Source organism: Bufo gargarizans, chromosome 3 (genome assembly GCF_014858855.1).
Source record: "Bufo gargarizans isolate SCDJY-AF-19 chromosome 3, ASM1485885v1, whole genome shotgun sequence".
Lineage (NCBI taxonomy): Eukaryota > Metazoa > Chordata > Amphibia > Anura > Bufonidae > Bufo > Bufo gargarizans.
In genome coordinates this window covers 72,077,176-72,103,393 of record NC_058082.1, presented here as the reverse complement: position 1 = coordinate 72,103,393, position 26,218 = coordinate 72,077,176, and the positions used below count along the sequence as shown (strand labels likewise).

The window sequence follows — 26,218 nt, the reverse complement described above, 5'->3', positions numbered from 1 at the left end:
GATGAAACATGGATCTCCGTACAGTATTAGAATGTATTAGCTCCGATGAGCCGAAGTTATTGCTTCGTTATTGCTTCATAGCCCGGGAGTCCCAGGCTATGAGCTGTGCGCTACGATTGGCCAGCGCTGCAGCAAGGGACAACCCTAATACAAAAACTCCGCCCAGTACAAAAGAAGGAGCTGCAGACACTGGAGCCTATACCGGGCGAACGGAGCGGCGCCCAGACATACTAGTAAGTGCAGGGGGACCCCTGGGCGCCGCTCTGCCAACTGATATAGTTAGTTTTTAAACTAGTGAAAGGTCCTCTTTAAGTCTCGTAAGACTTTGCGCATTAACTTCCTAAATTAATTAGTACTGTAAAAAAACATTTCCCAATCTCAGGTTTGGTTCCAAGTGGTACCTTGGAACCGAACCCGATTTCGGGAAGTGTTTTTTTACAGTACAAATTAATTTATGAAGTTACTACCCGAAGTCTCGCGAGACTTAACGAAGCAATAACTTTGGCTCATCTAAGCCAATACATTTGGCTCTATCCTCTGTATTGGTCATCAGATATCTGATTGGTGGGGGTCAGTTTGAGAAGGTACTGGCAGTAACGCCGAGGCCTTTTCACAGTTTTCTCTAAGCCATGTGACATCACGTTCATTGTTAGATTCACTACAATTCCCAGCATGCTCCATTTATTTCTATGAGAGTTCTAAGAAGAGCAGAGTAGGTATGCATGCTGAGAGTTGTAGTTTCACAACAGCTGGAGTGCCGCAGGTTGCCTACCCCTGGCCTAGCTGCAGCTCAGCCCCATTAAAGTAAATGGGGCTGAACTGTGATACCAAGCACAGCTACTATCTAATGGATGGCACTGTACTTGGTGAACAGGGAGAAAGCTGTGGTGCTACTGCAAGCACTGGGGCCTTCTCAAAGACCTGATCAGCAGGAGTCCTGGCTGTTGGACCTTGACCGATCAGATACTGATGACCTACCCAGAGGATAGGTAATCAGTATAAAGATCTCGGAAAAACCTTTGCATTTTTTTTTTTTTTTTTAAACTTTTGAGTTAACCTACAGTACATAAAAAGTTGTGCAACTCTATAAACAGTTTACATTACTTAGACCATAGCTGCATTTGCAATTAAACAGGCTTGTAATATCAATCCTTGTAAGCTTCATATCTGCAAAGACCCTGCTGTGGTGAATTGTATTCTGGACAGTGTAACAGAAGATAGGAGCAATAAAGAAATACATTACAACATTACAGCCACCTTCATGAATGATTATTTTAAAGGATCTTGATGCAAACCGGAAACCCCCTTTAAAACCAATATAAAACAATCCAAATATAAAACAATAATTGTAGGAAAAGAGATTTATGCATGCAAGTGACTGTCCAATACTTTGGTAATTACTGCATTGAATTCTACTCCTATCATCCGCCTCCCTGGTAATTGTACTCAAATTATCGGCATCATTTCTGTAATGAAAAACAATGAAGAGGGATTCCTTGTAACGATTTTGTGACAAAGTATATGTTTTTGTAAAAGGCTCGTAGCAGCCTGTGATCAGCGCAGCTTTCGTGAAGGTCAGACAGCTTTAGACTTTATATTCTGTGGTTGTTAACAATAAGCCTTTCAATGCAGAGGTTCGTTCCTTTCCACTTTTTCTACCCCATCTTCTGAAGATAAACAATTACAGCATGTCCTGCGATTTACCGCTATTATACATCACAACAGGATGTCCGTGCACTTGTAACTCTTCTCTTTAAGCTTTAGAACATGAAAATTGAAAGGATCTTTTTAAATACACTTTTATATTATGGCTTCAATGGCTAGGTTCAACATTTGCAAAGTGCAAGGAGTACATTGCGAATGGGAGTCCATATTTTGGCATATTGCGATAGGTAGTCCACACTGGCGCTAAAGCAGAGGAACAGCCTGCCGTGGTTCACCCACCGTACGTGGTCTAGCCGGATACTGCTGTGCACCGCCAGACCCCATTAGCTATAATGGGATCCGGACAGTTTCCAGCATGAGCGCAGGGTTTTGGGCAGACAAAAAACAATGATGCACCAGTTTCTGTCCAGCTGAAATCTATCCGGATCCCATTGCAGTATCCAGATGGACCCACAGACTGCGTGAATACATTTTGTCATGAAAGAACTTTTTTTTCCGCAAACATATTTAAAAATGGGAAGATCATCATAAAAGATAACACTAATAGGTACTAAAAGCTCCCACTACACAGCGCCCAGAGTTTGTGGTCTATAGATTGTGTCTGGCATCTAGCTGAAAATGAACATTCGGGAGGAGGAGTATTGTGAAGAACACCTTGTCTTGTCATCTGTCAGCAGCCAATCAGCAGTGCTGAGAGCACTTATGTTGATGCTGATTGGCTGGCAGCACCTGAATGACAAACAGTAGCTCACAAATGTCATTTTCAGATGGATGCCATGAGCAATACACTGTGGCTGGGTGCAGATATGTCAGTGGTGTCCAGCCATTTGGTTTTGTTTTTTTTGTGGCACCATATATGCGTATGTAGATCTGGCATGACAACTGATGCTCTGGGTGATGAATGATGCCACAGAAGACCACGGATTAGTTCTGGCTTCATTTTGACATTCAGATTTGAAATTTTTAGTGCCTGCCATTTGTTTAAAGGAGTTTGTGCACTTTAATCGTTATTTTACATCCATATCCCAAAAACAGAAGAGGTACAAGTCTTTCATGTGGAGGCTCCACGCCTCATGTTGGCTTACAAATACTGATGCAACACTATGACCAAAGTATGAATAAGGCCTAAGCAGATGTGTAACTAGAACCTCCTGAGCCCCAATTCAAAATCTTTAACAAGGCCCCCCATCTACCATGTGCAAATATTATTCCTTTGTCTTCTTATATAGTAGAGCGGCCTTTGGGCTCCCAAGACACCAAGGTGCGGGGGTGACTTCTACCTTTACACCCTTATCACACATCTATGCCCCAGGCCTAAGACCTCAGGGAAGTAATGTTTTGCAGGGTAGAAAATTTATTCTAACCCAGTCAAAAATGAGTCTGCGCACACCAGAAAAATCAAGGGCTAGGATTACTATTCTTTAATGCAATTTGTCCAGATTGTCTTGTATGTGACACTGTATTTTTACAAGCTATGACACAGGGCACTCCGTCCTTGTACAGCGTGTGCACTGAACAAGCTCCTGCGTGACTTTAGTACATGAGTACGTCTTCACTGCCTGTCCCATCAGTCAGTGGTGAGGGTGTGGCATGAAGGGCAGTGAGCGGACCCTCTGGGTCCACACCAGCTCCATTCTCCTGTGGCCATTGAAGAACATGGTACATTGAAGCCTTGTGAGATACTATCCTGTTATTGCCTTTTCACTTAACCTGCTTCTCAGCGCTATTCAGTAGACTTACAGATTGTCTTTGCTTGTGGCAGGAAAATATGATATGCATATCTTTGTGAAACTGGGTCACCTCCATAACATTTATATGTATGCTGTTAGGATGAGTTCAAACAAACGTGTCTTCAGCTTGGTGGGTCAGTAAGAGCTCAGGGCAGAAACTCAAAAAGTAAGAGTCGATAAGTGTGCTTTCTTTTATGTAGCACTTGATCTCTAAGGAATCTTAGTGTGTATGTTCTCCCCATGCTTGTGTCCACCCGGTACTTCGTTAAACACTCCACTCTCCAGATTTCAGATTGTGAGCCCCAAAGGGGAGAAAGGCCGATGTGAGTAATAATTTTTGTACAGCGCTGAGGAATATGTAAGAGCTAACGCATGGAGTAAAATAAGTTATGCCAACCTATGAGGGGTTCTCTCACTTCAGTCGCAAGGGGTGACAATCATGGCCCATTTCTTTTGGGGGAGTTAGTCTATGAGAAGAAGACTCAGGAGTACAGACAATGGTGCAATAATCAAGTGCCGATATTTCCCCGTAAAAAAGAGATTGTATTGTCATATTGTATCTCAATCTCATACCGCATGATGCCCACATGTATGGTAGCATATAAAGTATTCGGAGGTTCGGTGCCTTCAGTTGTAACTGGATTACAGAACTTTAAACTATACCTGGAAATAATAGTACTTCCTTTAGTCCCTCCAGTTCCTGGCCTAAATCTTTACCCAACTAGTCTTACAGATTTGACCTTTTTCTTTAGATGTGGCAGAGAGGAGCATGATGCAATTCAGAAGAGTACCATATTCAATCATCTTCAAACCGGAATAAGTCTTCTGCCCACAACCCTTCTCTGCACCAATAAAACAGCCACATAGTGCTAACATATGGCCACATCATGACAATCAAATGTGCTCTTCTATGAGCAGCTCTGTTTGCACAAGACTAGCTAATGAGGCACAAGATAAAAGCTCAGTAGTGATCATTTTTCACATGAGTAATGAGAATCTATACATCTACAGAGATTATGATGTAGGGTGAATGTAGAGATTGTTTTCTTACCAACACCAAGACCTCGAAAGCTTTTCTTCCATTTGGTAGAAAGATATTTGCATTGACTAAAGTCTCCCTACCAATTTGCCAGTTCTCCTTAAAGGGAATCTGTCACCACGTTTATTTTAACCCAAACTGTTAAGACCAAATTCACATTTCAGTTATTTGGTCAGTTATTTCCATCAGTTATTGGGAGCTAAAACCAGGTGCGGGTCAACAACACGGAACAGGTGCAAATCTTTCCATTATACCTTATCTCTGAGTTGGCTTCACTACTGGTTTTGGCTCACAGTCACTGATAGAAATAACTGACTAAATAACGGAAGTGTCAACAACGTCTAACAGAGAACCTGACTGAAACGCAGGGTCATATACGTTTTTGGCCAAGTGCTTTCTCAAAATTTTGGTTGAGCATCTTCAGATGGTCTCAAGTGCTAGAGTCCATTCATTGTGATGCATATACTCAGTTTTCATATTCATGAGCGGCATGCTCCCCTGTCCACCATCTGCTGGCTGACAGCTTTCTCCCTATGCACAGTAACTGGGAGAAAGCTGTCAATCATCTACAGGAGGGAGGGGGACGCGGCAGTGAAGACTCCAGTGCTCGGGTTCAGATGGAAACAACTGGGCAAAGTTTATGCTGGCCTCGGAGAGGGTAGAACAAAACTGGTGACAGATTCCATTTAAAGGGAAAATCCATAAAACTGGGCTTCCAATATGTCAAAAATACAAGTGATAGGTTCATGTCAGCCGCCACTGACCTATAAAAATGAAATGGCGCTATAGAGCAATCATTTATAGCAACTGCAAATTTTTTGCAAAGGAACTCTCTGTGCAGTGACTAAGGTGTATGAGTGCTCTGTAAAGTCCTTTAGTTCAGGAAAAAAGTGATGTTCTGGGATCACAGACTTCACAACCCAATCTTCTCACTGTCACTTATGACATATCATACTGTGTTCCCTGGATTTGCCCTTTAAGGAGGATAATTAATCCAAGAAACATTCCCCATGGTACGTCACATAGCTAACCTGGAACATGAGGTTCAGAAGAGCAAAAACAGCAGGATGGCTCTCTGGTCGACCCAAGTCATGTCATAAGTCTCCTTCTGGAGTGGGAAACTGACAGTGCAAACTCGTGAATGTCAGAAGGGGAATCTTCTTTTTTTTCGGAAGAAAACTACAGCATTTCTACAAGGTGTTCTCTAAAAGCTTCAAAAATGCATAATGCACTCATGTTAACTCACATTTATACAGACCGCCTGTAGGAGGCACTAGAGATCAAAATGAGAAATGTGGACTTTCAAAGTGGTGCCAACAGGACTATGAGAGCATTAAAAGAAGCACTTACCTTATATATTTATATATATATATATATATATATATATATATATATATGTACATAGTTCCTATGACAATACATTTCTGATTGACTTGTGACAGTGACAACAGGAAGCAATGCAAAAGTGCACTGAATATTTCGCCAGCAAAAGCAATAGATAAGAAATGAAAAATGTACCCTCTGTTTCCGCAGACTTCCTGGGCTGGTCGGTGATGGGCTTGGCGATTTCCCCGAGCGAGGAGTGGAAAGCTGGCTCCCTGGGGTTCCATTGACTGAGAAAACAAAGTGATGGGAACAAGTTAATTAAAAATGATCTTAATCCTTGTCTGCACTAAATCAGTCTACTGTCTTGTATAATGCATCACTGTTATTTCATTGTACTGTCCCTATCATCTGTACGTCCTTCCATTCATGAGGCTGACTGCAGTCTACACGGCAACTGTAATGATGAGAATACCAATCCACACACAGCCACTGTTGCGTTACACTTGCAGCAGGGTGATTTATATCCAGCAGGCTCACCAAATCACCTACTGTCACATTGAACACCTCTTTATAAGACATATGCTATAAACCAATACAGAGTACAGTATATATTACCCAAAATCATTATATATAAATATTATAATACTAATATTAGAAACAATAAATTATTTATTCTCCATTTGCCTATTTATATTGTTAGTTTCATTGATAGTTTAGATTACATTCAACTTTTAAATCTAATTAAAGTTGCATTTTCATATAATACATGCTAACAATATCTATAAAATGTATACCATATCTATATATCTATAATACATACAGCTTAAAACACTTGTATTGCTTTGTTCATATAATACATCCTATACAATGAAACAAACCAACGCAGAAAGTATAGAAATATTAAAATGTAACATTGGAGTGAATTATTTGATTTAATGATTATTTAGATACATAGTAAAGTGGTTCACCTTAACTAACTATAATCATTGGCTGCTCAGGATATACATTGTTACTAGGGTGACTGCACAATATTCCTTCTCGTACATGGCTTAGGGCTAGAAATTAGTATATTAACATATAATAATAATAATAAAATAATAATAACAACAACAATAATAACAGCAATAATAATGATAAAATAATATAATCATCATAATAACATACATAACTATTATAACATCTGACCCAGCTTACATCACCAGACGTAAGGCAGCAGTTTAGTATCCACTCATTGGACTTACCTTCAATGAGCTCCAACATGAGTGAGGTTTAATGTGATTAGACCAGTTGTGTAAAAAAAAAAAAGAAAGGGATCAATGAAAGGAAAGCCAATGCTGCTTTGTAGTTACTGGAGCTTTTGCACAGTGGCAGAGGCAGCGAGTAGTTGAGAGGACACAGTGCTGCTCATACAGTGAGATGCAGGATTCAGAAGCAGATGCTTATAATGCGTAAGCCTGACGTCTTCCGAGCAGCAGTGGGAGGTGCAGGTGCAATCTTAGGGCTGCATGAAAGGTATCAGCACAGCAGAGCATTGCTGCTATAGGAATGGAAAGCGACCCCCCCACACACACACCCCTGTCTCTATCCTTCTCTTACCATACCCCCCAAAGCCTCAGCAATGTAATAAGCTATGGTGTGAATCATTATGAAGCTCAATGAGGACAGAAAATATCTAATGACTCATCTGGGAATTGAAAAGACAATAACTCTTAATATCCAATGATGACTACTGAAAGCTGCTCCTCACAATACAATATACTTGTCTACTCAAGACTACTCCTGTCCCGTATGGGTTAAGTAATAAAATTAAATTGAGAATACGCTATAATAAATTGGATCTAATATCTATCTACAGTGAGGAACAGAAATATTTGAACACCCTGCGATTTTGCAAGTTCTCCCACTTAGAAATCATGGAGGGGTCTGAACTTCACATTGTAGGTGCATTCCCAATCTGAGAGACAGAATAAAAATAAAAAAAAATGTATTTGTCTTGCACTGCTGAACATAAGTATTTGAACACCTGAGAACAGCAAGAATCCTGGCTCTCAAAGACCGGTTACTGTGCCTTTAAAAAGTCCACCTCGACTCCACTAATTAATCTAACTTAGTAGCACCTGTCTGAGCTCTTTATAGACACCTGTCCACCCCACAGTCAGTCAGATGCCAACTACTACCATGGGCAAGACCAAAGAGCTGTCAAAAGACATCACAGACAAAATTGTCGACCTCCACAAGGCTGGAAAGGGCCACGGGGCAATTGCCAAGCAGCTTGGTGAAAGTTTGCAAATGTCCATCTGGATGATCCAGAGGAGGCATGGGAGAAAGTAGAACCTTTTGGTCTAAACTTCACTCGTCGTGTTTGGAGGAAAAAGAAGAATGAGTTGCATCCCAAGAACACCATCCCTACTGTGAAGCATGGGGATGGTAACATCATGCTTTGGGGGTCCTTTTATGCAAAGGGGACAGGGCGACTGCACTGTATTAAGGAGAGGATGAATGGGGGCCATTTATTGTGAGATTTTGAGCAACAACCTCCTTCCCTCAGTCAGAGCATTGAAGATGGGTCGTGCCTGGGTATTCTAACATGACAACGACCCAAAGCACACAGCCAGGATAACCAAGGAGTGGCTCCGTAAGAAGCATATGAAGGTTCTGGAGTGGCCTAGCCTCCAGACCTAAATCCAATAGAACATCTTTGGAGGGAGCTGAACCTCTATGTTGCTCAGCGACAGCCCCGAAACCTGACAGATCTAGAGGAGATCTGTGTGGAGGAGTGGGCCACAATCCCTGTTGCAGTGTGTGCAAACCTGGTCAAGAACTACAGGAAACGTTTGACCTCTGTAATTGCAAACAAAGTCTTCTGTACCAAATATTTACACTGATTTTCTCAGGTGTTCAAATACTTATGTTTAGCAGTGCAAATAAATTCTTTAAAAATCATACAATTTCCTTCTTTTTTTTTATATATTTTTTTTTATTCTGTCTCTCAGAGTGGGAATGCACCTACAATGTGAGTTTCAGACCCCTTCATGATTGGGAGAACTTAGCAGGGTGTTCAAATACTTCTGTTCCTCACTGTATCTATCTATCTCCTAATCCAATTATCTATCTCAAACCATCTTTCTATCGACTGAAAATGGGTATAGGGACACATCCATGGCAGGGCTATAGAAATCCATGGCATATCATGCTCCTCACAGTCTATGGCAGGCACTGACTTATTGTGCTGCCTTGGGCACTGATTTCTCCTCTTCCCCCAGCATTATGGATAGTTTCTCTTTCTCCTCCATGAAGGTGAAGTCTGGTAAGAGATCAGTCTCCTAAAGTGAGTTTCCCTCACTGCTGAGTATTTGGATCTGTCGGTCTCTGGGGTTGGGTAGTTTCTCTAGATATGGGGCAAGTTTGTACTTCCTCTGTAAGCTCTGGTATATTGTCAGCTTCTGTGATGTTCTCGTGGACACTGGCAGAAGCAGCAGAGTTGGAGAAGGTGTTTGCAGAATTCCAGGTGGAATATTTCTTTTGACTCAGAGTCCAACGTTAATCAGTCTGGGAATGTTTCTGGACCCCACACACCGCTGCCATTCAGAAGAATTGGGGTGATGATACTATTAAAGGTTTTAAGCCATCCATGTTATACCTATGCCTCCTACAAGCCGGTAGATTGAATTTAAATTCTCAATCGCTGCCCTGTATTTGTATGAGCAGAAGACAGCCTGCTGTTTGAATGAAATAAACTTACAAGGGTTGTCTCATTACATACATTGGCGTCATTGCTAGAAGATGCCAGCAATGCCCAATCAGCGGGGTCTGACCCATGTAACCACTGCATATTGTCAGAACAAAGTGCCAGAGGCTCCAAGAAAGCTTTGTGCCACTGGGTCACCTTTGTGTTCTGCCGTCACTGATCACAGCAGTCTGACCATAATTGGAAACTCATCCTAGGAACATGCCACCGGTGTCAGTGATGACGTACATGTCATGGTTATATGTCTGTGTAGTATAAACCAGTAGTTGCCATTTATTTCTATGAATGAAGACATACTGGTGATCATTTGTAAAATAGAAAAACAGGTGACCAGATTCTCATTTTTGTGGTGGAGTATGAAAGCAAGGAAATACAAATTCAATAATAGGTTTCTATAGGCAAACTCCTTACTTCTCTTTTTAATTAAAAACCATTGTATCAAGCACTGCATATGCTCATCCAGGCTGTCAGCTGCTTAAAGGAGAACTACCAAAATGATGATACAACACATTTCCTGTACATTCCCCTGCAGATAATAACTGGAATCCGGGGGCATTGCTAGGATCTCAAAAAATTTGGGGGTGCATTTATTAAGACCAGCGTTTTAGACGCCACTCTTAACGCCTATACCTGGAGGTGGACCCACCGGAGTTATGAAGAGGTTCTGGCCTCTACTTAACTTCAAAATATCCTCCGCCACTTCAAAATGTAAGACAGCATCATAGCTGTCTTAAAGTTAGACCATTTTCTACGCTTAAAACAGGCTCCCATGCCTCGCCCCCTGGCGTGAGTGAGGAGAAGTCGCAGATTGCGGCGCAAAGGTCCTCTGGCAATCTGCGCCAGATATATGCCTAAGGCCTCTTTCACACTTGCGTTGTCCGGATCCGGCGTGTACTCTACTTGCCGGAGGTACACGCAGGATCCGGAAAAACGCAAGTGTACTGAAAGCATTTGAAGACGGATCCGTCTTCAAAATGCTTTCAGTGTTACTATGGCAGCCAGGACGCTATTAAAGTCCTGGTTGCCATAGTAGGAGCGGGGAGCGGGGGAGCGGCATACTTACAGTCCGCGCGGCTCCCGGTGCGCTCCAGAATGACGTCAGAGCGCCCTATGCGCATGGATGACGTGCCATGCGATCACGTCATCCATGCGTGTGGGGCGCCCTGACGTCACTCTGGAGCGCCCCGGGAGCCGCACGGATGGTAAGTATACTGCTCCCCCGCTCCCCGCTACACTTTACCATGGCTGCCAGGACTTTAGCGTCCCGGCAGCCATGGTAACCATTGAGAAAAAGCTAAACGTCGTATCCGGCAATGCGCCGAAACGACGTTTAGCTTAACCACTTCAGCCCCGCTAGCTGAAACCCCCTTCATGACCAGAGCACTTTTTACACTTCGGCACTACACTACTTTCACCGTTTATCGCTCGGTCATGCAACTTACCACCCAAATGAATTTTACCTCCTTTTCTTCTCACTAATAGAGCTTTCATTTGGTGGTATTTTATTGCTGCTGACATTTTTACTTTTTTTGTTATTAATCGAAATGTAACGATTTTTTTTGCAAAAAAATGACATTTTTCACTTTCAGCTGTAAAATTTTGCAAAAAAAACGACATCCATATATAAATTTTTCGCTAAATTTATAGTTCTACATGTCTTTGATAAAAAAAAAAAATGTTTGGGCAAAAAAAAAAATGGTTTGGGTAAAAGTTATAGCGTTTACAAACTATGGTACAAAAATGTGAATTTCCGCTTTTTGAAGCAGCTCTGACTTTCTGAGCACCTGTCATGTTTCCTGAGGTTCTACAATGCCCAAACAGTAGAAAAACCCCACAAATGACCCCATTTCGGAAAGTAGACACCCTAAGGTATTCGCTGATGGGCATAGTGAGTTCATAGAACTTTTTATTTTTTGTCACAAGTTAGCGGAAAATGATGATGATTTTTTATTTTTATTTTTTTCTTACAAAGTCTCATATTCCACTAACTTGCGACAAAAAATAAAAAATTCTAGGAACTCGCCGTGCCCCTCACGGAATACCTTGGGGTGTCTTCTTTCCAAAATGGGGTCACTTGTGGGGTAGTTATACTGCCCTGGCAATTTAGGGGCCCAAATGTGTGAGAAGAACTTTGCAATCAAAATGTGTAAAAAATGACCGGTGAAATCCGAAAGGTGCACTTTGGAATATGTGCCCCTTTGCCCACCTTGGCTGCAAAAAAAGTCACACATCTGGTATCGCCGTACTCAGGAGAAGTTGGGGAATGTGTTTTGGGGTGTCATTTTACATATACCCATGCTGGGTGAGAGAAATATCTTGGCAAAAGACAACTTTTCCCATTTTTTTATACAAAGTTGGCATTTGACCAAGATATTTTTCTCACCCAGCATGGGTATATGTAAAATGACACCCCAAAACACATTCCCCAACTTCTCCTGAGTACGGCGATACCAGATGTGTGACACTTTTTTGCAGCCAAGGTGGGCAAAGGGGCACATATTCCAAAGTGCACCTTTCGGATTTCGCAGGCCATTTTTTACACATTTTGATTGCAAGGTACTTCTCACACATTTGGGCCCCTAAATTGCCAGGGCAGTATAACTACGCCACAAGTGACCCCATTTTGGAAAGAAGACACCCCAAGGTATTCCGTGAGGGGCACGGCGAGTTCCTAGAATTTTTTATTTTTTGTCGCAAGTTAGTGGAATATGAGACTTTGTAAGGAAAAAAGAAAAAAAAAGAAAAATCATCATTTTCCGCTAACTTGTGACAAAAAATAAAAAATTCTAGGAACTCGCCGTGCCCCTCACGGAATACCTTGGGGTGTCTTCTTTCCAAAATGGGGTCACTTGTGGCGTAGTTATACTGCCCTGGCAATTTAGGGGCCCAAATGTGTGAGAAGTACTTTGCAATCAAAATCTGTAAAAAATGGCCTGTGAAATCCGAAAGGTGCTCTTTGGAATATGTGCCCCTTTGCCCACCTTGGCTGCAAAAAAGTGTGACACATCTGGTATCGCCGTACTCAGGAGAAGTTGGGGAATGTGTTTTGGGGTGTCATTTTACATATAACCATGCTGGGTGAGAGAAATATCTTGGCAAAAGATAACTTTTCCCATTTTTTTATACAAAGTTGGCATTTGACCAAGATATTTTTCTCACCCAGCATGGGTATATGTAAAATGACACCCCAAAACACATTGCCCAACTTCTCCTGAGTACGGCGATACCAGATGTGTGACACTTTTTTGCAGCCTACATGCGCAAAGGTGCCCAAATTCCTTTTAGGAGGGCATTTTTAGACATTTGGATCCCAGACTTCTTCTCACGCTTTAGGGCCCCTAAAAAGCCAGGGCAGTATAAATACCCCACATGTGACCCCACTTTGGAAAGAAGACACCCCGAGGTATTCAATGAGGGGCCTGGCGAGTTCATCGAAATTTTTTTTTTTTTGCATAAGTTAGCGGATATTGATTTTTTTTGTTTTTTTCTCACAAAGTCCACTTTCCGCTAACTTAGGACAAAAATTTCAATCTTTCATGGACTCAATATGCCCCTCACGGAATACCTTGGAGTGTCTTCTTTCCGAAATGGGGTCACATGTGGGGTATTTATACTGCCCTGGCTTTTTAGGGGCCCTAAAGCGTGAGAAGAAGTCTGGAATATAAATGTCTAAAAATGTTTACGCATTTGGATTCTGTGAGGGGTATGGCGAGTTCATGTGAGATTTTATTTTTTGACACAAGTTAGTGGAATATGAGACTTTGTAAGAAAAAACAAAAACAAACAAAAAATTTCCGCTAACTTGGGCCAAAAAAATGTCTGAATGGAGCCTTACAGGGGGGGGTGATCAATGACAGGGGGGTGATCAATGACAGGGGGGTGATCAATGACAGGGGGGTAATCACCCATATAGACTCCCGGATCACTCCCCTGTCATTGATCACCCCCCTGGTAAGGCTCCATTCAGACGTCCGTATGATTTTTACGGATCCATGGATCGGATCCGCAAAACACATGCGGACGTCTGAATGGAGCCTTACAGGGGGGTTATCAATGACAGGGGGTGATCAGGGTGATCACCCCCCTGTCACTGATCACCCCCCTGTAAGGCTCCATTCAGACGTCCGTATGATTTTTACGGATCCATGGATACATGGATCGGATCCGCAAAACACATGCGGACGTCTGAATGGAGCCTTACAGGGGGGTTATCAATGACAGGGGGTGATCAGGGTGATCACCCCCCTGTCACTGATCACCCCCCCTGTAAGGCTCCATTCAGACGTCCGTATGATTTTTACGGATCCATGGATACATGGATCGGATCCGCAAAACACATGCGGACGTCTGAATGGAGCCTTACAGGGGAGTTATCAATGACAGGGAGTGATCAGGGTGATCACCCCCCTGTCACTGATCACCCCCCCTGTAAGGCTCCATTCAGACGTCCGTATGATTTTTACGGATCCATGGATACATGGATCGGATCCGCAAAACACATGCGGACGTCTGAATGGAGCCTTACAGGGGGGTTATCAATGACAGGGGGTGATCAGGGTGATCACCCCCCTGTCACTGATCACCCCCCCTGTAAGGCTCCATTCAGACGTCCGTATGATTTTTACGGATCCATGGATACATGGATCGGATCCGCAAAACACATGCGGACGTCTGAATGGAGCCTTACAGGGGGGTGATCAATGACAGGCGGGTGATCAATGACAGGGGGTGATCAGGGAGTGTATATGGGTGATCACCCGCCTGTCATTGATCACCCCCCTGTAAGGCTCCATTCAGACGTCCGCATGTGTTTTGCGGATCCGATCCATGTATCCATGGATCCGTAAAAATCATGCGGACGTCTGAATGGAGCCTTACAGGGGGGTGATCAATGACAGGGGGTGATCAGGGAGTGTATATGGGTGATCACCCGCCTGTCATTGATCACCCCCCTGTAAGGCTCCATTCAGACGTCCGCATGTGTTTTGCGGATCCGATCCATGTATCCATGGATCCGTAAAAATCATACGGACGTCTGAATGGAGCCTTACAGGGGGGTGATCAATGACAGGGGGGTGATCAATGACAGGGGGTGATCAGGGAGTGTATATGGGTGATCACCCGCCTGTCATTGATCACCCCCCCTGTAAGGCTCCATTCAGACGTCCGCATGTGTTTTGCGGATCCGATCCATGTATCCATGGATCCGTAAAAATCATGCGGACGTCTGAATGGAGCCTTACAGGGGGGTGATCAATGACAGGGGGTGATCAGGGAGTGTATATGGGTGATCACCCGCCTGTCATTGATCACCCCCCTGTAAGGCTCCATTCAGACGTCCGCATGTGTTTTGCGGATCCGATCCATGTATCCATGGATCCGTAAAAATCATACGGACGTCTGAATGGAGCCTTACAGGGGGGTGATCAATGACAGGGGGGTGATCAATGACAGGGGGTGATCAGGGAGTGTATATGGGTGATCACCCGCCTGTCATTGATCACCCCCCCTGTAAGACTCCATTCAGACGTCCGCATGTGTTTTGCGGATCCGATCCATGTATCCGTGGATCCGTAAAAATCATACGGACGTCTGAACGGAGCCTGACAGGGGGGTGATCAATGACAGGGGGGTGATCAATGACAGGGGGGTGATCAGGGAGTTTATATGGGGTGATCATGGGTGATCAGGGGTTAATAAGTGACGGGGGGGTGTAGTATAGTGTGGTGTTTGGTGCGACTGTACTGAGCTACCTGAGTCCTCTGGTGGTCGATCCTAACAAAAGGGACCACCAGAGGACCAGGTAGCAGGTATATTAGACGCTGTTATCAAAACAGCGTCTAATATACCTGTTAGGGGTTAAAAAATTCGGATCTCCAGCCTGCCAGCGAGCGATCGCCGCTGGCACGCTGGAGATCCACTCGCTTACCTTCCGTTCCTGTGAGCGCGCGCGCCTGTGTGCGCGCGTTCACAGGAAATCTCGGCTCTTGCGGGAGGACGCGTATATGCGTCCACCCAGAAGAGCAGGGCCGCCGGCAGGACGCAATCCTGCGTACGGCGGTCCTGAGGAGGTTAAGGCCGGATCCGGATCAATGCCTTTCAATGGGCATTAATTTCGAAACCGGCCTTGCGGCAAGTCTTCAAGATTTTTGGCCGGAGCAAAAAGCGCAGCATGCTGCGGTATTTTCTCCAGCCAAAAAACGTTCTGTTCCGGAACTGAAGACATCCTGATGCATCCTGAACGGATTTCACTCCATTCAGAATGCATTAGGATAATCCTGATCAGGATTCTTCCGGCATAGAGCCCCGACGACGGAACTCTATGCCGGAAGACAAGAACGCAAGTGTGAAAGAGCCTTAATTTCGGCGTATTCCTGTTTGATAAATTACCCCCTTGGTGACCAAGCCCCAATGCATATGTGTCAAATTCTCAATCCACTACCAAGTCCCAGTGCTAAAGGCATATTTAGATGGACGTTACATTCAGGACTACCACACATACAAAAAAATACAGCACCACATAACTATAGTTATAATGCCCCTATAGTGCTCTAAGTAGTTATAATGCCCCCTCTAGTGCCCCCAGTAGATATAATGCCCCCTCTAGTACCCCCAGTAGATATAATGCCCCCTATAGTGCCCAAAATAATTATAATGGCCCCTGTAGTGTCCCCAATATTTATAATTGATATATTGCCACGTATCGTGTCCCTCAATAATTATAACAACCCCTGTAGTGCCCCTAGTATTTCTAATGCACCATGTAGTGCCTCCTGTTATAATGTCCCTGCAGTGTTGCCAGTAGTTAAAATGCCCCTATAATGTCCCCCTATAGGTTTAATGCCCTCTATAGTTTCCTCGGTAGTTATAATGCCCTTCTTGTACTCCCAGTAGTTATAATGCCCCCTATAGTGTCCCAATAATGATAATGGTCCCCTGTAGTGCCCCAGTAGTTATAATGTTCACTTCTAGTATCCCATCTAGTATCCCCAGTAGTAGAGATTGACCGATATAGATTTTTTAGAGCCGATACTGATAATCTGTGAACTTTCAGGCCGATGGCTGATAATTTATACCGATAATCTGTGCATTTTCATTTTTGAAAAAACAAAAAATTCCTACACAAATCTGCTGAAAATGAACATGTTTATTGTCAACGTGTAGCTTTTTTTTTATAAATCTTTCTTCTTCATTTATACTTAATATTTTGGTGTTTTTTTTTTTTAACTGCACCACCAATGGTTTTAATAATACAGCAGCATGATCCATGTTCCCGATTCGTTATCAGCATATTGGCAAAATAGATGCCGATACCAATAACTTGGAAAGTCCTGAATATTGGCCGATAATATTGGTAAAACCGATAATCGGTCGATCCCTACCCAGTAGTTATAATGACCCCTTTAGTGCCACCAATAGGTATAATGCCCCTCTATAGTGCCCAGTAGGTAAAATATTACCTATAGTGTCTTCAGTACTTATAGTGCCCTCTATAGTTACAATGCACCCCACATAATGCCCTAGTAGGTAAAACGCCCCTTTAGTGCCCCCGGGACTTACAGAGCACCCCTGTAGTTATAAAGCCCCCCCCCCCCAAAAAAAAAAGGGCCCTCAGTAGTCTCTTCCTCCAATGTCAGTTAGCAAAAAAAACAAATAAAAACTTCTCGCACCCGTCTGAGATGCAGGCCACAAGCCTCTTCTGGTCTGTGGCTTGAGTTACTGGCTTCTGGACCTGGCGCAGGTGGCTGCTTTGCGACTGACAGTGGCATTCTACTCTCTCATAGGTCTGAGGCTTATGAGAGTGAGCAGCAGGGCAGGGAGCCATTGGCATCCTAAAGGGATACAGCTAAACCATCAATACAAGACATGAAATAAAAGTGGAACACATGGGCAAGGGCATACACCTCTTCCCTAATAGCACCACATGCCCTGACAAGGCTCAAAATACCTCTCCAGCAGCATCTGATACCACCATGCAGCACAAAATACCTCCCCAACAGCACCAAATAAATACCACCATGCAGCACAAAATATCACCCTATTAGCACCAAATAAATACCACAGTACGGTACTAAATATCTCACCAATAGCAGCAAATAAATACCACAGTGCAGCATAATATATCTCCATAAACAGCGCCAAATAAATACCACCATGCAGCATTAGGTACCTCCTCAAAAGCACAATCTAAATACCACACTACAGCACCATATACCTCCCAGCAGCATTGTCCCCTGACCACCTCTTCCCCGCTGTTAGCAGTATTGTCCCCCTAAATATGCTTTCCCCTTTGATAGTAGCATTGTCCTCATTTCAGTTTATTACCACTCTCGCAGATTGGAAGGAGCACTTCTCCTGCAGTTCCTCCTTCGTACTCTCAGATGATGAAGGACCTGTGATGATGTCATCACAGTCAGGTCCTTGACCCCAGGACTGCAAGGCACCAGTGCTGGTATATATAAAAAATGGCGCAGGTTTTAAAGACCTGGTCCACCAGCCGAATGGTTAAAATTCTAGAATGTATATATTTTGTCCATAATATATCAATTTGCAGTGGAAAAATAGAAAGCGAAGAGACAAAGAGAAGAAGATAATAAATGATGAGCTGATGACATCTCAAGTGACCAATCATTTACCGGTCTTCATTAAGACTAATTATGGTAAAATAATGAGCGCTATTAGCCGTTTTGTTGCCGAAGGAGACAGACCATTAATGCTGTTTCTACCAAGTAAGAAATTATCATCATTACAACAAAATTGCACAATTATGATAAAAGGCCAGGCTTTCATTGAACTATAGAATAAAGTTAAAGCTTTACCAGGATGCACCAAAGCCAGAAATATTCCCATCTCCTAAGAACACAGTCTCTTTCTCTAGCAAGAAACAGACTTCAGACACGAGTGACACAGCAGGATTATGCGGCTAGGTAAATAATGCCTTATGTACTTTCTGCTTCAATCACTTGCCACTTTCACGATCTGCTTGTTGCCAAAAAACTTTAACTTTTTTTGTTCATATTCAGTGAATGAAAACCGGCTCTGATTGTGTTCAGATTCATGGCTCGTCACAAGAGAGTCCGATACACTTGAGGAGTCCTGCACCTGTGCGTACAGCGCTTGATCAAGACAGGGAGTGCACACCGTGATGTAGCAGTAAAAGAATAATGCACATTGTGATGCCACAGAGCAAGAAAAGTGCACGCTGCAAAGTCACATCACAAGCATCATGTAGACTGTAATGCCCGAGCACAAAAATAATGCACATAATAGCCCAGGAATGGCGCACAGAAAAACCTGGCATGATGTCTGAGAGGCACAGAAGGATCTAGCAGAAGTTGGTACTTATAGTTATGCCCATGTGCTTCATAAATTTGGGCCTTGCTTTCAAAATTGGTGACTATTACTATATAACTTTGGCGGTTACATTTTCTGCATTTCCAAGTTTTAGCAATATGTCCCAATGTAAAGAATATTAAGAAAAAATCATGAATGAATCCATATGTGGTAGGTTGTCTAAGGCTATAGAAACCTTTTGGGTATTTTCTTACTGAAATGCATGTATTTTGTAATAAATCACTTTTGTTATTTTTTTTACTGCTTGGCTTCTGCAACATCACAATACATCGCAAGCTGCAGAATGCCATTTACAGGCAATTCCTTTAGAGGGCTTGTCTGACAACTCAGTCTCTGGCACCTCTTGTGCGCTCTTGAACAATCATATCAGCTTAATTATGATCAAAGTCGATCACAGGAGGGACCGCAGACCGAGCCCTTATATGACCTCTCAGAACAGATTTGCCTGTGAACAACATTCTGCAGCCTCCTATTACTGTGAAACATAAAAGTTGCAGAAGGAAAACAGTTGAAATGGTTTGTTAATAAAAACCTATAACAAAAATTTTTTTTGCCAAAAATACATGAAATTCAATATAAACAATGCCCCAACATATATTGCAGGTAATTAGGAAGGCATCAGTCTCATTATTTGAAATCTTCCATGAGCAGCCCAACCTTCTTTAATTGGTACTAAGAGAACAGCCAGTCTGCAATGATTCATAGCAAACAGAAGATGCTCAACCGGCAATAAGTCACTTCCCCAAAGTCAACAAAGTCCGAAGTGAAAAATGGATCCATCAAGAGCTCTCCAGCGTGACTGATGAAATTGTTAGGACCAAACAGAAATAGTGAAAATAATTACTGAGTAATAGCTCTGTCATAAAAGGTACAAGCTGCTCAGTGTTAAACGGAAAGGTCAGCCTTTTTGGTCCAGAGCACACAATCATAAGTTGACCACAACAGAAAAATATCAGGCATTATGAAATGCGTCAGGTGGCAAACAGAACGTCTCAGACCCCTGCCAGCAAAGTCTTGCAAAGAATGTGCATCCAACACATAAACTGCTAGAAATCTACCTTTTCTGGATTATGTTAAAGATGACTCAAAAGTTTATAAGGAGCCTTGTTAAATAGTATGGAAAGTCTTGTGGCAGATCTTTTGAAACATTCCACTATGGTGTGTGGTCTTTACAAGAATCTACAGGTTCTGGCACACAGGTTCATGCATGACCACTGATCTAGTTTTTTAGATACAATGAAAGTTCTCCAAAAGACCACTTCTTTGACCCCCCCCCCCCCCCCCCCATCTAGACCATTTCTATGTATACTACCTTATTTTGGGGCACAAGCACTCCAAACGACCATTAAGGAATCCTCATATTCATGAGCTGCTTGCTCTCCCCCACTGAAGAAGAACTTTTTCCCTATGGCATTGACAGGAGCTCTTGAATATGGCGATGCTTTAGTGTGCACTCTTGGTTTGTTCCGCAGCTGCTCAATACAAATCTTGGCAAAACGACTGGGTCAATTGAGGAAAATAACCCAACGTTTTGCTCAGGGTGTCTGTCACCAGTTTCTTGGGGGATATTTTATATAACAAAAAGATACACACACATAAATTATAGAATAAAATACAAATGGAATGGAAAAACACACCATCAATGCTAACCCAAACCACTGCCATATTCATCCTCTTCAAATGAGACTGTACATAATATTAAATATCAAAACCACTAGAACAAAACAGTGACCCAATTTTAATAATTTATTTTAGAGTCAATATGAAAATTTATATATATTTATATATTCTTTTACTTTTTGCACATTTGTTACATGTGTCACAAATTAATGGAGCAAAAGTCTGTCTGTCACTAGCAAACTCCCTATCCATCTGTTTGCATAGACACATCTGATTAAAGGACTGTTTTTCTTTTGTTGACCTGTGGCTCTGTTCCCAAGTTATGATACTTTTTCTTAATATGCAAATTAGGCTTTTGGTGCAATGAGGGCATTGCCATTACTCTTGTTGCACCCAAGCTCCACTCCTTTCTGTGGCCATCCCCTCCCTGGCTGTTTTGAATGACAGGGCCAGGCAGTGGCAGAGTCTAGTAAGGCCTCATGCACACGGCCTCATGCACACGACCGTAGTTCGGGTCAGTTTTTGCGGCTCGGGTGCGGAACCATTCACTTCAACGGGGCTGCCAAAGATGCAGACAGCACTCAGAGTGCTGTCCGCTTCCTTTGCTCCGTTCCGTTGCCCCACAAAAAAAATATTGCATGTCCTATTCTTGTCCGTTTTGCGGACAAGAATAGGCATTTCTAAGATGGGCCGCCCGTTCTGTCCCGCAAATTGCGGAAGGCACAAAAAACAGCACGGTCGTGTGCATGAGACCTAAGAGTCGGTTTCAAGACTGGCTCAGGGTGCAAGAAATCCATAAAGAGATGACGCAGACTGGTTGTCTTAGAATGTAATACTTGACGAGCAGATTTTACCTTAAGGCTTCAGACAGTAATGTGGAATCTGCTTTAATAAAATGTGATATAAATAAATGTGACACTCACGTCTTATATATTGACTCTTTGAGGAAATGAATTACCCCCGGTCGTTACATATATCAGGCTTCTACTCTTGCTTTAGTTTTCAACATGGATTGAAATAGTTCCAGAACACTTGACATGAATACACATCTAGGTTTTACCAATTCATCAAATTACTAACATAACCTACATGTGAAACTCGAAAAATTTGAATATCGTGCAAAAGTCCATTTATTTCAGTAATGCAGCTTAAAATTTGAATTTTTTGAAAAGGTTCAATATTCTAGGCACAAAGTGTCACACTCTAGTCAGCTAATTAATCCATACCCCCTGAGCAAAGGGGACCTGAGATTGTGACTTTGGGGTTTCATAAGCTGTAAGCCATAATCATCCAAATTATAACAAATAAAGGCTTGAGATATCTCGCTTTGCATGTAATGAGTCTATCTCCTATGTTAGTTTCACCTTTTAAGTTGCATTACTGAATAAAATGAACTTTGCACGATATTCAAATTTTTCGAGTTACCTGCACACCCCTGGGCAGCTCAGTCCCGGTTTAGTTCAGTTCTCTAGAGGCCGTGCTTTGCAGTACTGGACTGCCATCTCAGGAGCCTGTTGGCAGGTAATGTCTGGCTCCTTAGACTCCGCCCACTTATTAGACCACAGCTTGAGTCACATAGGTCTTTAAAATGTTTGTTATTAAACAATAAATATTACAGTTCCCCTACAGTGCCGGATGCTGAGAAAATGAACAACCCATGGCAATTGCAGTGGTGAAAAAAGACCCATGTATAGGGCAGTTGCAAAAAAAAAGCAGAGCATCTAGGTGTAACTGCAACGCCCCTGTTGCTCCTAGAGGCCAATTTGCATATATTAAAACTTCATTTTTCTCAGCAAAGCGGGCACATATGAACATGGGACCAACACAGATGTCTTCAGCTGCCAAGTGCACATGTAAGGCTACTTTCACACTAGCGTTCGATCGGATCCGTTCTGAACGGATCCGCTCATAATAATGCAGACGGAGGCTCCGTTCAGAACGGATCCGTCTGCATTATTTTTAGCATATAACAGCTAAGTGTGAAAATAGCCTCGTACGGATCCGTCCAGACTTTCAATGTAAAGTCAATGGGGGACGGATCCGCCTGAAGATTGAGCCATATTGTGGCATCTTCAAACGGATCCGTCCCCATTGACTTACATTGTAAGTCTGGACGGATCCGCACGGATCCGCACGCCTCCGCACGGCCAGGCGGACACCCGAACGCTGCAAGCAGCGTTCAGCTGTCCGCCTGTCCGTGCGGAGGTGAGCGGAGCGGAGGCTGAACGCCGCCAGACTGATGCAGTCTGAGCGGATCCGCTCCATTCAGACTGCATCAGGGCTGGACGGCTGCGTTCGGGTCCGCTCGTGAGCCCCTTCAAACGGAGCTCACGAGCGGACCGACGAACGCTAGTGTGAAAGTAGCCTAACAGGTCAGCCAGTGTCATAGGGACAAATCTGCTGACAGATGCCCTTTAACCTCTTTGCAGTCACGTTAAAATTGGAAAAACCCTCCCAACAATAACTTTTTTTTTTTGTGGGATTAGTTGTGGGTTTTTTAGGAACCATTTTGGGGTATATACATAGTGTATTAAATAACTTTTATTATTTTATTTTTAGGGGGAAAGATAAAAAAAACTGTAATTTATACATTACTTTGTGAAATTTATTTACAGCTTTCACTGTGTGGTAAAACTTAAATAATTGTATAATGTCAGTATGCTGATGATAATGCCACATTTCTATCTATTTTTACTTTTTTTTTTTTTTTTTTTTTTTTTTACTTTCCTCCTGCAGCCTGTCGGCTCTGCAACTGCTCCCCCTCCTCCTACACACTGACAGGGAGGGGGAGTCTGCTTTAGCTGCTCATATCTCTGGTTTAGTACCAGCTAGAGATATGGACTTTGTACTGTTTAAAGCTGGCATTCCAGTATAGATACTAACAAGGTGTATTAATATACTGTATAACCATGGGGTGAGGGGTTATTTTCCAGCATTACTCCATATGGCTTGTATATGTACTTGAAAGCCTATACAAGAGCTGCTGCAGTCCTGAGATTAATGGGCCCATGGGCCGACAATTGAAACGATCATTGCTAACCAGCATTACTAGTAACGCTCGTTCGCGATGATCTGGCAGTGTACACCTCCGATTACCAGATGAACGAGCAAGTCGCTCGTTCATCGGGTAATTATATCTTTTGTGCAGCACAAAAGATCATCATTTCCCAGGGGCAGATTGTGCTGTGTAAACACGATCTGCTGCCGGGAAACAACGTGACAGTATGGGGAAGAGCGATGGCATTAGCGATCACTCCTCTGAAGGGATGAGCGAATCGACTTTGGATGAAACATCCGAAGTCAATTCGCATAGACCTTCATTCTAATACTGTACGGAGCAGGAGCTCCGTATAGTATTAGAATGTATTGGCTCCGATGAGCCAAAGTTATTGCTTTGTACCACTTGGAACCGAACCCGAGTTCAGGAAATGTTTTTTTACAGTCCAAATTAATTTATAAAGTTATTGCGTGAAGTCTCGCGAGATTGTCGAGAAAGATCTGCTAGATCGTAGCCCTGTTAAGGGACCATAACTGTGGATTCATCCCTAGGGATACAGTCCTGATGAGGATGATATGCCAGGAGAGTTATCAAAATTGGTGTAAAGGAAAAATGTCTTAGTTGCCCCTAGCAACCAATCAGATTCCACCTTTCATTTTTCAAGTTCCTTTGGAAAATGAAAGGTGGAATCTGATTGGTTGCTATGTGTTTTCCGTTACATCAGATTTGATCAATAACCCTGTATATGTTCACATTTTTTTTTTTATATCAAGACACTTTGGGAATGAGCATAGGAACAGTCACATAACTGATGTCTTATGTTTCTTAAGGAGAAATGTGAGCCCCTAATCCCAGATTTGCATTACAAGTGGGCAGCTAAGAGGAGAAAACAAAGAGGAGAGCTGTATGTATAGAGCTCCATTACAGTCTATGGGAGCCTTACCTAATTATAGACCCAAGCCTATTAGGCATTTATAACATACAGTGCTGCCCATAATTATTCATACCCCTGGCAAATTTTGACTTAGTTACTTTTATTCAACCAGCAAGTAATTTTTTGACGGGAGATGACATAGGTGTCTCCCAAAAGATAATAAGACGATGTACAAGAGACGTTATTGTGGGGGGGGGGGGAGAATTCTCAGCTTTTATTTACATTTGAGCCAAAAGTGTTCAGTCCAAAATTATTCATACCCTTCTTAATAATCAATAGAAAAGTCTTTATTGGCTATTACAGCAATCAAACGCTTCCTATAATTGCAGACCAGCTTTTTGCATGTCTCCACAGGTATTTTTGCCCATTCATCTTTAGCAATGACCTCCAAATCTTTCAGGTTGGAGGGTCTTCTTGCCATCACCCTGATCTTTAGCTCCCTCCACAGATTCTCAATTGGATTTAAGTCTGGACTCTGGCTGGGCCACTCCAAAATGTTAATGTTGTTGTCTGCTAACCATTTCTTCACCACTTTTGCTGTGTGTTTTGGGTCATTGTCATGCTGAAATGTCCACTGGTGCCCAAGGCCAAGTTTCTCTGCAGACTGCCTGATTTTGTCGTTGAGAATCCTCATGTATTGCTCTTTTTTCATGGTGCCGTTCACTGTGATTAGGTTCCCTGGTCTATTGGCTGAAAAACACCCCCAAAGCATTAGGTTCCCACCACCATGTTTGACAGTGGGGATGGTGTTCTTTGGGTTGAAGGCTTCTCCTTTTCTACGCCAAAAGAAGGAAACATCATTGTGACCAAACAATTACATTTTTGTTTCATCTGACCATAACACAGAAGACCAGAAGTCTTCTTCTTTGTCCAGATGGCGTCCTCCTTAGTCTGCATTGTGCAGTGTCCGTTGGATTGTCTGCCTTGAGACATTGCCACCAGCAGAGCCCAGATTCACCAGGATGGCCTTGGTGGTGATCCTTGGATTCTTTTTCACCTCTCTAACTATCCTCCTGGCCAGCACAGGTGTCACTTTTGACTTCCGACCACGTCCTCAGATTTTCCACAGTGCAGAACATCTTGTATTTTTTGCTCAAATGTAAATAAAAGCTAAGAAATGTTTTTTTTTCCCCACAATAATGCCTCTTGTACATCATCTTATTATCTTTTGGGAGACACCTATGTCATTTCCCATCAAAAAATTACTTGCTGGTTGAATAAAAGTAACTTTAAGTCAAAATTTGTCAGGGGTATGAATAATTATGGGCAGCACTGAATATGTCTTCCCTGCATTAACATTTTAACTCTAAATAATCTCTTAGCACAGGAAGCTGAGATATGTGGGGCTGTTTGGCAGGGTCCCTATATTGAGAATGTAAAATGAGATGTACCTTGCAAAACTCAGCCAAAACGGCATAAAAAGAATTGACAAGTAAATGGAGAGAAAATTACTTTTTCAGGATCATTACTGGGTAGACCCTCCAGGTTCCCCCTTGCTAAGGCTCATTCACTTCAGTAAATGCGCAGCAATTACCTGATGTTCAGCTTTTTTCTCACTAGCGGGTCAGCAGTCTGTACTTCGTAATCATTATGCCCTCTTTCTAATACGAACCAGCTCGCTGTACAATAAGTTCCTTCTGAATGTCATGTACACACTGTCCTAGCATGTGACGAGTCCGACTGAAAAGGGTAATCTATTGCCACTCAATCAATCCTGCACTCTCTTTTTTAAGCTGAAAACTGAATAGAAATCACACCCCAAATACAATCCGTGCACCCCAAATACATGCTGCCAACACCAGAC

General features: G+C 42.8%; 1 protein-coding gene across 3 annotated transcripts in view; it reads right to left on the bottom strand.

Moving 5' to 3' along the window:
* The window catches only part of DCLK1 (doublecortin like kinase 1), a 354,970-nt gene that overhangs the window by 116,246 nt on the left and 212,506 nt on the right, over positions 1-26,218 (bottom strand). For all 3 annotated transcript variants that reach the window (XM_044286573.1, XM_044286571.1, XM_044286572.1), the window contains exon 6: positions 5,953-6,047. In XM_044286573.1, coding sequence (XP_044142508.1) covers positions 5,953-6,047 — 95 coding nt within the window. The remainder of the gene's footprint in view (positions 1-5,952; positions 6,048-26,218) is intronic.